Genomic DNA, 13,497 nt, shown 5'->3' on the forward strand with positions numbered 1-13,497 from the left:
TAATAATAGGCATGGCCACGGAACTTCTACGAAAACGAAAACAGACGGAATGAACAACCGCCCCCATTCCGGAAATGCGGGAAATGCTTAGACAACCCGGACCGGTTCTTTTTTACGTTGCGACCGAGGACAGTCGCTTTTAAGGAGGGAAAAGTTAACAACATGGTTTCCACAATCGTTAACAAATTTATGACACAACCGAGTGAAGAAACCAGAAGTCAATTTCCTACTAACTCAGGAAACTTCCGGATAAGTGTTCCCATGATCGCTACCAAAAAAAGATGCAAGATGCATTTGCCAATGTGGAAATCAATGCATTGACTTGTAATTAGAAGCGACTACTAGTTACATATCGCCATAAGCAGCCAATGAGAACAAAGAACGTCAGCGGAAGCAACGACGGGAGCAAAGACGGTGACAGCGATGGAGGGACAAGTAGCGTATATAAACGATTATAGTCGTCCTATCTGGCCCGTTACGAATTATATAGGAGTGAGAGTATATAGAAGGCTAACTACAAAGTTTCATTCAGATAGCTTCAGAACTGAGAGACTAGTTTGCGTAGAAACGGACAGACGGACAGAAGGACAGACGGACAGACGGACATGGCTAGATCGACTCGGCTTTTGATCCTGATCAAGAATATATATACTTTATATAGTCGGATGTACCTCTTCCACTGCGTTGCAAACTTCTGACTGAAATTATAATACCCTGCAAGGGTATAAAAACCAAACAGATTTCGTGAAAGTAATGTGAATCTAGTAATTAATCGAAGGAATAAGCAAAATAAATTGTATTAACAAAATGGCAGTTTCGCAAAACAAATCGATTTTTTATCGAAATTTCCGTCTTAAATTTTTTATATGAATTTTATATGAAAACATTTAGAAGAACATAAAGTTATAATTTTTTTAAACGACTTAAGGTTCCTGAAATAAAAATATAGGACACTACATTTTATCGTTTTACAAGAAAGGATGCTAACTTCGGCACGCCGAAGTTTATATACCCGTGCAGATAGAACATCGATGACTAGGAATCGATACAATATAAATTATATATATTTATGTTATTATATATATTTATATTATGTTATGAAGTAATACCTGCTTTCATTTTATTCACCTATACATATTATATTTACAGTTTTACATTTACGGATTTTCATTTTTCCTCTATATTTAACGATCTTTTCTATGGGAGCTATATAATATAGTAGTCTGATTTTCATAAAATTTTACACAAAATTGTAAAGTAATATGAAATGGCAATATCTCAAATTTAATGAATATCTGTTTAAAACTGAAAAGTTATAATTTTTAATTGTATCAATTTTCCGATCGTTTCTATGGCAGCTGATCCAATACATACGAGTGAGAGTATATAGAATACTTACTTAAAGATTTTTTTAGTTAGTTTAAAAAACCGAGAAACTGGTTTGCGTAGAAACGGCCAGACGGACATCGATAGATCGACTCGGCTGTTGATGCTGATCGAAAATATATATACTTTATACGGTCGGAGATGCCTTCTTCACTGTGTTGCAAACTTGTGAATGAAATTATAATACCTTGCAAGGGCATAAATATGTAATACTTTCAATCGAGAACACGGTCTTTTGCTTTAAGGGGTTAGACCACCATGAAATTTTTGACAAAAATATCTAATATTTTTGTGGATATTACAGTCGTTAGATGTGAGCGCTGCAGGTATACCTTAGAGCACTTACAAAAAATTTTTTTTTTTCAAAGTGCTCCCATTTTTATTTAAAAATTTCTTATTAAAAACATCTACGTCGGACAAAAATTGCAGTGTCCAGCATGTAAGCCATACGACCGTTCGCTGAAAAAGTGCCTTTGTAGTCTACCTATATCTTCGCCATTTGTTTTTTTTTTTTTATTTTCCAATAATTATTTTATAGTTTAACATATGTAAAGTCATATTCAAATTAATAAAATGTATTTTTAAAAGCTTTCTTGAATTTCCCAAAAATTGGCAAAAGTTTGAGTATGGTATTTAAAAAATTCATTTTGCTAAGAATTTGTTAAATACCATCCTCAAACTCGACGATTTTTGTAAATTTTTGGGAAATTCAAGAAAGCTCCTATTCTGTTTCTCCAGCTTCTCAAAAATTTCCCTTGACAAAGCTTGTTTTGGGCTTCTAATGTTGGAAGTTTGCTGAAATTGTCGCCCATTTCTCAAGCGCAGTGAGTTTCCGTGTGTAGCTGCAACTGCTTTTCAACTTTCTGTTTCAACCCTTTACTTCCCTACCGAATCACACTAAGCTACAGCGACTCTACGCTGTAACGCACTAAAACTCAACTTTCAAATTTCTAGTATGACTACAAATTTCATTGGAGTCCACTCCAAAAGCAATACCCTACTACGACCATCACTTACACACCCATACGAATGTACTACACACGTCATATACATATGGGCATTTCCAGAAATAGGTCTACCAGGATGCTAAAAATAAAAGTATATAAACTTTGGTTACTTTAATGTACAAGGTTAGTCAAAAGTATTTACACTTCGACCATTTTCATAGCCAAACTTCTTTTAGTTGTTATTCTTGTTGTTGTTGAACGTTTTCCCTGAAATTTTCTTTATTGTGTAGATTGATCTATGCAGAAGCGAGCCAAACTGGACAATCTCAAGTTACTTTATTAAGGGGGGACATCTGAGTAAAATTTTGAAAAAATTGAAAATTTTTTTTTTTCGCCTAAAAAATTCTTTAGGGTCTTAAAAATAATATACCATAAGATAGAGTCCGGAAAAAGTGTCTAAGTGTCGAAATTTGCCATTCTGCGGCAATGGGTCACCGTTAGTAATATACAGTACTTCAAACTTTAAACGCGTTTTTCTCGAAATCACTTTTTTTGAGACTGCCGGACACATAACTCGAACAAATCTTAACCGATCGATCTGAAATTTTGACAGTATATTCAAAATACCTTTATCTATCGACACACGTAGGATTTTTTTTTATATTGCTTACTTTTTTTTATCAACAATTTTGTGACGTTTTTTATTCGTGAAAATTTTAACGTTTTTTCAATCAATTATTACCACTTTGAAAAAAATCAATATATCGCAAAAATCCTACGTGTGTCGATAGCTGTTGATGTATAGAAACTAACCAAATTTGATTTTTTGTTCTAGATCAAAAATTAAGGACGTTAGCTGTCCGGCCATGGACCCCCTTCAACAAAAAAGGGCCTACGAAGAAATGCTGCACAGCCGCCATTTTGTTTTCGATTTATTCGAAAAAAATTTATTTTGTACTTCGCATCCAATATTATAAAACCTACTTTACAAATTTTCGATCGGCTTATTTATTTGGCCAAACAAAAATTCGAGAAAATCCGCTTTTGTTTTCAGTTACTCAGATGTCCCCCCTTAATAGTTAAAAAATTGCTTAGGTATCGATGAAGGTTTTTAATTGGTTGGAATTGAGTTTATTAAGCGATATCCAAAATAAGTAGACATATTTTCTTTTGCTTTTAATATTGTCATATGAACCGATTTCTTTTGTTTTCGTTTTGTGCTTGTTTCTGAATAGATCAATTTATGCAATAAATTATAATAAAATTTTATGGAAATCGGTCAACAACAACAAGAATAATAACAAAAATAAGTTTGGCTGTGAAAATAATTGTGAATTTGTGTAAATACTTTTGACTAACCCTGTATATTGTTAAAGGAATGTGTAAATTTAGGTTAGGTTAGGTTGAACCGGACGGCCCTCCTGAGGGGGCCAATCATAGGCCAGTATGGCCCTTATTTATCCGGATGTTGTTTTTCACATGATCCTGGAGAATCTTACGCGGTGTTGAAGTCCTTTAGGATCGCGGTAGTTTTTGCGAAGGAAAGTAGTTCACCTCTTGGAGGCATCTACTAGTGATGCCAGTACTGGGGCACCTAGGTGTTTTACTCTTGCCTGCGTTAGGGCTGGGCACTTACAGATGAGATGCTCCAAGGTTTTGGTTGTCTCAGATTCATCTCATTTCCTAGTACGTCCGCCCGCCTCTCCAACTCGCTTTGAGGCGTTCTTAGAGAGACTCGGTCATTTTCTGTTCTGTCGATAACCAGTCCGACTCCTTCCTGTGCAAGTTCGTCTGCGATTTCTTTTCCATCTATGCCCTGGTGGCTGGGAACCCAGTAGATCCGCACTGACGTTGTCGTGCTTAGGATATCTAGTGCGACCCTGCTTGCCAGTGCATTTTTGGAACTGACCTGACTGACATGGATTTAATCGCCGCCTGACTGTCTACGAACAGGTTTACCGCCTTGCATGGGCGGCTATTTCCTGCGCAAGCTCTGCCGCCATCCTGATGGTGAAGACTTCCACCTGGAATATGCTGCATTGGCTTGGTAGCTTATACGACAGCCTCGTCTCGGGGTCTGTACAGTATATGCCCGCTCCAACTCCTCCTTCCATATTAAAGCCGTCAGTGTATATGTTGAGGTGTCGAGCATGGTCCTGAACAGTTTTGCAGTCTTCAGGTCCATGAATGTTGATGTTTTCACATCAGGGCAAGCTCCAGGCGTCATGTAGTCAGATACGCTGCTCATGGTTCGACCAATTGAGCTATGCCCGAATTGTGTCGACATGTTTCCTAGTGCTACTAGGCGTTGTGCAGCCTTTCCCGCGGTCAGTTGCGGAAGGATGTCCAAGGGACAATTATAATCTCTAGAGATTTCGTGGGGGTTGACCTCAGCGCCCCAGATATCCAGAGCAGTGAATGCCGCTGGGTTCTCTCCATTAGCATTTTGTAGGTCCTCTTTTCCAATGCTTGCCACCACACTAAGACCCCGTATAGCAATGTCGGACGCACCACCGATATGTAGACCCAGTGCATCAGAGCGACTGAGAGGCCCCATGTACCGCTGAGCATTTTCTTGGATGCATATAGCGCAATGGTGGCCTTTTTCATCCTCTCTAGTACATTGGATTTCCATGCCAGCTTGCTGTCCAGTACAGTGTTAGGGCTTTTTCGCTGCCCTCAGTCCTCTGCCCGTCGTCGAGTTTGAGCTGACTCTGTATGGTGGTTGCTTAGAAAGCATCTTCCGTAGTCTAGCCGTTTCTGGGGCCGTCTCTATGTTGGAGCATAAGATTGTCCAAGAGCTTCCTTATGCCTTGCGTATTTACTTCTTGTAGTTCCTTAGCAGGATTTTGTGTTTCTTGTTGATTATATCATCCTTCGCCTGCTTGGCGAGTTTGAAGAATTCTCTGAGGTTATCGCGTCGGAGCGGAAGGTCCTTGTGCACCAGGGTGGTCTGGGCCTTTTCTTGCTTCTTGAAATCGAGCATCATGCATGATATGCGCCTAGTAATTCCTTTGAGAGGGTCTCTAAGGACTTTTCTATGTCTTCATCGGATTTTACTGTGCCCGGACTAGTCGCGAGTTTACGAGAAACTTTTCCCATTTAGTGTTCCGAAGGTTTCTAAAGACTGTTGGTTTTAGAGTGATTGAACTCGCATTGGAACTGTATGTATCTGTGGTCTAGAAAGGATGGTCTCTCCAGGACCTTCCAGTGTGATACCATGGTACGTTGTCCACGTTGGACCTTTGGCCTACAAAGGTGTGTTTCTCCCCCACGTTTGCTTTATATCTATAAAGTCTATAAAGTCTTAAAGTGACTCACCTCTGTCGTTTTTGTCGGGGTTTCCCCATACGCTATGGTGCGCGTCGGCGTCTGCACCCACGCAACCCATCAGTTGCTGGTCCTTTGGGCCGGGTTCTACCAGACTCCTGAGGTCTTCCGGTGGCCTATCGCGTGCCATGTGCAGGAAGCTACCAGTAGGCGCTTCTACTTACTTCACCCTTAGGGATATGAGTACTCGGCTCAACTCCACTCGACGGTTTGACTACTATTGTCATGTCACCGTCTTCCTCCTTTTCGAACTTCCCTGTCCACCATCTCCAGCTCCGTCTTTTCGTATCTTGGATACAGGATGTCCTCTGCCTCCTTGTTAATCTGGAGGACTGCGCATTGGCCCCTCTCTTTGGGTAAAGAGCTCGTGATGTGAAGTACCTTCCAGTCTGCGGTTGGGATGCAGCAGCTTCAGCGCTCGGTCCCCTTGGATAGCAATGGGGAAGAGTACCATCGCTTTTGGGATGGATGGGATTAGTTCCCTGTCCACCACCTCCAGCTCCGTCCCACAATGCTTCCATCCGGCCGACCGTTTGCGTGAGCCACTTTCTCGTCGGGTCATCCATACACTTCAGGATTTTGACCCCTTTAAGCCACCCGGCACCATCGAATGTGGGCATGGGCGCTACAGGGTTTTCCTCCATCCGTGTAACTAATGACTCAACGAGCCGCGCATGCACCGTCCTCCACCGCGCTTCGGTCATCTTGCCATTCTCATTCCTCCTGTCAATAAGTGCCACGATCAAATGTCGTTTGGTCACCGCACTGGCCTTCGCGATTTTCCTTTCCCTTTGGGTTTTGGCCTTCAAGGGAGGGCCTGCTTCCTTGGGCACGCGTTGCCGATTGCTCGCCGGAGTGTCTTTTATGGCATTCTCGGCAGAGCGTTGCCGTTTGGTGGCAAGCATCTCCTTCACCTTATTGGCGAAACCGACCGTTGATGCCATGTTAGGAAGCGTGGCGAAGTGCAGCCTGCCCTCGTCGATATTTGCTCGGCGCAGTTGAGCTTTACCCTTCTCCTCTTGGGATACGGCATCTTTTGTCCGGAGCCGGCTCTGGATTCGAAGGTCACCTTTATACTGCGCATTAGCCTTCTATCCCTCGTTTGTACGCTTCGGCCCGTCCTTGCGCGGGGAGCTGGTGCCTGGTTCTGGCGAGCGAAGAAGGATCTCTTCACCCGTGTGGCTTAGCCTTCCCTCTGTCGTTATTCTGGAGGTAGCGTTACAGCTGACGTGACCTGCTCCCGTCAAATCAGAGGTGGCGACACGCTGAGAGGATTGCTCCCCTCTGTGCCCACAGGTGGTAGCACGCCTTCCACCGACGTTTGGGCTGACATCCCAGCCCCGGTTGCTTCCCTCTTCTCCATTCCTAGCAAAAGTTTGGTTTATTTCCGGGGAACCACCCACTTGCATTTTATGCCTGCAGCCAAGCACCTCCAACCGTGGCTAATGATTCATTTCCTCCGGCGTCTATGCGGGAGGAATTATAACATTTTTAGTTTTCAAGAGAATTTAATTAAATTTAAGATTTAGCCATTTCATATTATTCTACAATTTTGTGTAAAATTTTATGAAAATTGGACGACTATATCATATAGCTCCCATAGGAACGATCGAGAAATTAATTCAATTAAAAAGTATAACATTTTCAGTTTTCAACAGATTTTGATCAAATTTGATACATAGCCATTTTATAAGAAACTAGCGGCCCGTCCCGGCTTCGCACGGGCATTAAACATTACATTTAGATTTGTCAATTTTAACACATTCATACCCTGCCACGTTTCTCTGTGGCATATTATGGTTAAGAGGCACTTCTGAATACATCAAGGTTCTGGCAAAATCATCTTCCTGGCATAAGGTGAAGAAGGCAGTCAGAGTTGTCGCTGGCGGATTCTGGACTCTTTCTTGAACATTTCTTTCTGTGAAATAGACACGTTGACCATTCTCCAAATGGACTGCCAAGTGAACTAAAGCTGGATAGCGTTCATGAATGTGGAACGAATCATTTCTCCATGCAGCCTCGTTGCTGCTTATGTATCTTCCAGCCTGGTATTGAGATATTTCATCGACAACTCGTACTGCATTGTTGTCACCATTTTCTGCCTGAACACCAAAAACTGCCATATCGCTGCCTTTATTCACGTACTTGGAGATATATTTAATCGATTTCACGGAATTGCAATATTCTACGTTGATGTGCGCTTTGTATGATTTTGACAATAGTGGTGAGTATGGAACCACCCAACGATTGTCTACCTCAATATCACCAATTCTTATGTTTAAATTTGCCGAAGTCCCTCCATCTTCAGTTGACCGTCTCCTATACAGAGGATATCCATCGTCCCCTGTTACGGTGTTGGCTGTAAATGCTCGAGGATATCGCTTGAAACACTTCCCGTCTACCATGCATGGTGAACATGGGTTGAGGGTACCACATGGGCCATGGATCATGTTCTTGATGACAACTTCATGCAAATCCGTATCAACCTCGGCCCGTGGAATCTCAGCGCATATAACATCGTCGATTTCGTCTGGAGTAAATTTATCATACAGCCAAATCAGTATGTGCGCATGCGGCAATCCTCTCTTCTGCCATTCTACTGAATACATCCAGCACCGCACAGATCCAAAAACTCCATGTTTCACAATGAAATCCATTGGTGACTTGAGCTTTTGTCTGACAACACGGGCTGTGATGTCATTTCTGTCCCTATATGATTGTCCAGGAAATAACAGCTGTACTATCTCGTCCCAAGCTGGATTGCATGTGAAGGTGATAAATAAATCTGGACGGCCGTAGCAACGAACATATGCCATGGCATTTTGACCATATTCATGCATGTGGCGTGGACTACCTATGTATGAGTATGGCAAAATCGTGAGCTTTCCAACGTTGGTTGTATTACGGTAATTCATCACAGCATCCCGCAAATGGATATATTCCTCGGACCGAAGTTTCGTCTGATTCAATCGAAGAGGCCTGACAGTATATGCAGACCTGATGCATCCGGCCAATAACGACATTCGATTCGAGCTGTAATCAATAGTTGGATTATATCTGAATGCAAGACGATTGTATTGCAGGTTTTGATCTTCTGCAAGCTATTAACGCGCTTCAGCTACCCTTGCCCTGTCGCGTTCATTATTTTGAGAGTGAATCAAATCGATTGCTGCAGAACGCGACTGTCTAACTCTTAATCGTTTTCTCTCAAGCCTATCTGCTCGTCTTTCTGCTGATTCTTCGTTGTGCATCTGCATTCCTCTCAGCTGCTCAGATTCTCGGATGGAGGCCCGTTCTTCGTCAGTTATATTTTTAATCTTACGTCTTTTTGCTTCTGTATTGCGAGTACGACGACCCAAACTCGACTTCTTGGGTGGCATGACTTCGTTTCTTACTGAACCTGAACAAAAAAATAAAATTTTTATCTCCAATTCCTTATTTCAATATGTTTTGAATGTTTGACAGGAAATGCTTTGATTCAGCTGGCTGCCTGTAGAGGGCGGTAGATGTAAGGTAGTTTTTTGATATTTTTTTAACACCTTGAATTACGTTATCGTAATTTTAGTAAGGATGCCTATTTTTTTTTTAAATGAAATATAGCCTATGTCACTCAGGAATGATGTAGCTTTCCAACAGTGAAAGAATTTTTCAAATCTGCCAAGTACTTTCGGAGCCTATTCAATTCATACAAACGAACAAAAAATCAAACCTTTCCTCTTTATATAATAGTATAGATAAAAGAAATTCATAAAATTAAAGATTATAACCTCTTCAGTTTTCACCAGATTTTCATCAAATATGAGATATAGCCATTTTCTTTTTATCTACAATTTTGTGTAAAGTTATAAAAAAACCGGACTACTTATAACATAGCTGCCATAGGAACGATCAAAAAATGAATACAATTAAAAATTATAACGTTTTCCTGTTTAAGCAGATTATCATTAAATTTGAGATATAGCCATTTTATATCAGTCTTAAATTTTGTGTCAAATTTTATGAAAATCAGACGACTATATCACATACATAGGTGCCATACAAACGATCGTTAGATGTGGAGCAAAAATGCAAATCTGTGAATGTAAAACTGTAATATGTATAGGTGAATGAAATGAAAGCAGGTATTACTTCATTGTTTTTTAACATTAATATATATATTTTATATTGTATGGATTCCTAGTCATCGAAGTTCTATCTGCAAGGGTATATAAACTTCGGCGTGCCGAAGATAGCTTCCATTTAACGTCGTACGAATGTACTGCTCGCCATCCTGGAAATGTTCATATATTCTTATTCAGCATCAAAAGCCAAGTTGTCAGTCTATCCGTCTGTTTCTACAAATGATATTCGCTGTTTTTCCAGGATTATGGATTTCATTTTATTCAAATCAGATGATTATATCATATGGCTCTCATAGAAACAATCCGAAATAGTAAAGGTAAATGAAAAACTAATTTTTCAAATAAAGTTTGATCAAAACCCAATTTTTATGATATGTATAAATGTTTTATATAATTTCTGTTAGTTTTTTCCTGGACCAAAATGGATTAATCTTAAATTATCCAATTACTAAATTCAAAGGTACAATATTTACACATTAAAATTATTTTCTATATTGATATCGTTTTAAGTTTAAATGTTATGTTTAGTTTAAAATGTCGTATTCAAATAATTTCGAACCATGCACGCTGCAATAAACTTTTGTCGTTACAGTGAAAATCACTAAACGTTACCGCTGCACATGGCAAATTCAGTAAGCTTTAATGTTGACCATACTTAATTCGGTAAAAAGGTAGCAAAAATCAAAACCAAACATGTTTAAATTGTGAGGGAACTTTTAATTTGTGCATATCTTAGATGTATTCAACTATTTTAAAAAATATTTTATTATTCTTTCGTTTATACTTTTTTTTCAGGGAAGCAACAACAATTGTGACAATCCGTCGCCAGGAACAATAGTCGATAACCATATAACTAGAGCTAAAATGTTTGATTTCTTTTTGGTTTCGCAATTGGTTCGACAGGGTACTGTTACCCCTACTCATTTTGTTGTTTTACGAGATGGCGCGAACTATGGGCCAGATATCATACAAAAATTAAGCTACAAACTGTGTTTTTTATACTACAATTGGCCCGGCACTGTACGAATTCCGGCTTGTTGTATGGTAAGTAATTTATTTATTATAAGAAAAAAAACACTTATTTTTTATATTCCTCATTATACCTTTGCAAGATATTACATATATTATACCAGTAGTTTACAATACAGAAAAGGTAGGTAGGTTCAAAGGCAAGGTAGGTAGGTTACAGTGGTGAGGCCCATTGCCTCCAATTAGAGCCAAGCTCCTTTTTGATACACTCCCTTTGTTTGTTGTTGTTATTCACTATCAGTACCACCCAGAGTCAGTAAGGAACCCTAGGATTGCCGAAACTTTCAGCTTTCCTATACTTCCCAGTGACTCCATCTGGTAGGCACCAAGTGGCGAAGTCTGATGTGGTTTAGCGCTGGGCAGAAGCAGAGCAGATATTCCGGTATCTCTTGCTCTGTATGTTGCTTACAGCTTCTACAGATTGCATTGTATGGCAGTCCCAACTTCATTGCGTGGGAACCGATCGCCCAATGTCCCGTGGTGACTGCCGTGATCCTGCTAATATCCCGCTTGCTGTTGGATAGCATTGGTTCGTTTTTTGTAGTACCTCTGCCAACATTCCCTTGACCTTCTGTGATCGCTGTTACTTAGCCATTCTTTGTTACCTATCTGCATAAAGTGGTCATGGATCCTTGTCTGGATCGCGTTTAGGTAGATCGGTAATGTGAAGTCTGAACTTAGCCCTGTCGAGCCTGCATTCTGCCACTAGTCGTGAGTCCGTTTTCACGGCAGCTAGGGATTTTATAGCCGCTTGGCTATCCGAGTAGATTCGCACTCTGTTGCCCCTGAGGTCCTGCCTTAAGGAAAGCTCGACTGCTTCCCTTATGGATAGTAACTCAGCCTGAAAGACCGTCGCCGAGTTAGAGAGATTGAAAGCCTTTTCAATTCCCCAATTTTCAGCGTAGATCCCAGCCCCTACGCCACAGCTCAGTTTTGAGCCATCGGTGTAGAGGGTCACCTCGTTCTCTACTTCTACTGTGCCCCTACTCCAGTCTTCCCTTGATAGGTAAGAGGTCGAGAGTGCGTTCCCGAATTTCATCTCCGCGATCATGTAGTCAGTCTTAACGTTTGTATATATGCCACTGCTCCCAAGAATCTTGCCGTGTCCGGCGCCGTATTACCTCCAGCAATTGCTTGCCTTCAGTCTCACTGCGCTCTCTGCTGCAATGTCTTTCACGAATAGTTCTATCGGCATTATATTTAGGATAGCGTATGTCCGTATGTCAGTATTGGCCGTACCACTGCTGTGTAGAGCCATATAATTATATTAGGGTGCAGTCCCCATTTCTTCCCATTAGATACTTCGCTCGCTCCGATAGTTTTAGCTCCATGCCGTTAATACTGGGCATGTTGAAGGGTGGTATCTTAGTTCTTCGTGTAAAGAGCATAAGTTTGAGTGAGCAGTGAGCAGGTTTCTGCCCATTTGTTTAAACGACCTAGCGCACCCGTCATTATTTCGCTAATAACGTCAGGGTATGGTCCTGATACTAGCAGTACTACGTCGTCCGCGTATGAAACTGCTTTAACTCTACCTGTATTGATATCTGTCAATATGGCGTTCATATTTATGAGCCAGAGTAGGAGCGATAGAACCCCGAGGTGTGCCTCTCTTCATAGTCCGCATGAGGTGAGTGCCACTCAGTTCGGCTGTGATCGTCCTGCTCTTTAGCATAGCCCCGATCCACTCTTTGATGCCTCTCTCAATACCTAAGAAGTTGAGGAAGCCCAGGATAGAGTCGGGGTTCACGTTATTTAACGCGCCTTCGATTCTTGGAAGGCGGCCATCGTGTATTGCTTATGGTGTAATGTCTTCTCGACATGATGTACAACTTCGTGTAGTGCTGTTTCCGTTGACTTTCCTTTGCGGTACGCATGCTGCGCATCCGAAAGTTATGTCCCTCTAGCGACTCACGAATGTGCACGTTCAGGAGCCTCACTAATGTCTTCAGGGCGAAGGAGGTGAGACTTATCGGTCTGTAATCCTTTGCTAGGATGTGCCCCCTTCTGCTTCGTAAATGGCTTTTTGCGATCTGCAAATACTATCCTTGGCTGATTGTAGTATTCCCGGTATTAAGCCTTCTTGGCCTATCAAAAGAATTAATGCTCACTGAATTCGCTCCGTGGTAAGGGTGTCTTTTGTTGGCGTGTTCATTTGAGCGTTCGTTCCCTCCTCGGGTTCCGAGTTCAGTTTTAGGTTTCCTGGGAAGTGGGTATCAACTAGCAGCTCTAGTGACTCCTCAATTGTCGTCGTAGCAGAGCCGTCTGCCCTGTTGATCAGGGTAGGGCTTATGCGCCCTTTGGCGATGATTTTGCTTACTCTCGCCGTGTCCTTTATGCCTTCCAGTGACTCGCAGTAGTTTTGCCAGGACTCTTTCTTGGCCTTGTATACTGCCTTCTTGTAAATTTTTTGTGCCTCTTTGTTTGTTCCCCAATCCCGGGTTACACAAGCTGTTGAAGGACTTTCTCGCTCTCTTTCTGAGCTCGCTTAGTTTCTTCGTCCACCACTGTGGGTACTGCTTCTTCCAGAATGATAGCTTACATGGCTCTTGGAAGACGTTGTTCAGGATGTTCGTGAGATCCTCCACCTCCTTGTCGAGTGCCTTTGCAGTGGATATAGTCTTGATCCTTCTGCCGTTTAATTTAGATTGAACAATTTCGCTGAAATTGTTCCAATCCGTCTTACG

General features: G+C 41.4%; 1 protein-coding gene and 1 pseudogene across 9 annotated transcripts in view; one reads left to right on the forward strand and one right to left on the reverse strand.

The window, feature by feature from the left end:
• Positions 1–13,497, forward strand: part of AGO3 (Argonaute 3) — a 241,481-nt gene that overhangs the window by 135,064 nt on the left and 92,920 nt on the right. For all 9 annotated transcript variants that reach the window (XR_015271751.1, XR_015271752.1, XR_015271753.1 and 6 more), the window contains one exon: positions 10,580–10,828. Coding sequence is in view for 4 of the 9 variants with exons in the window: in XM_086833002.1 (XP_086689128.1) it covers positions 10,580–10,828 (249 nt within the window). In the remaining 5 variants the exon portion in view is untranslated. The remainder of the gene's footprint in view (positions 1–10,579; positions 10,829–13,497) is intronic.
• LOC147643611 (uncharacterized) lies at positions 5,804–7,072 on the reverse strand (annotated as a pseudogene).

This window comes from Drosophila serrata, unplaced genomic scaffold (assembly GCF_035046125.1).
Source record: "Drosophila serrata isolate PLE 108 unplaced genomic scaffold, ASM3504612v1 contig_264, whole genome shotgun sequence".
Classification (NCBI taxonomy): Eukaryota; Metazoa; Arthropoda; class Insecta; order Diptera; family Drosophilidae; genus Drosophila; species Drosophila serrata.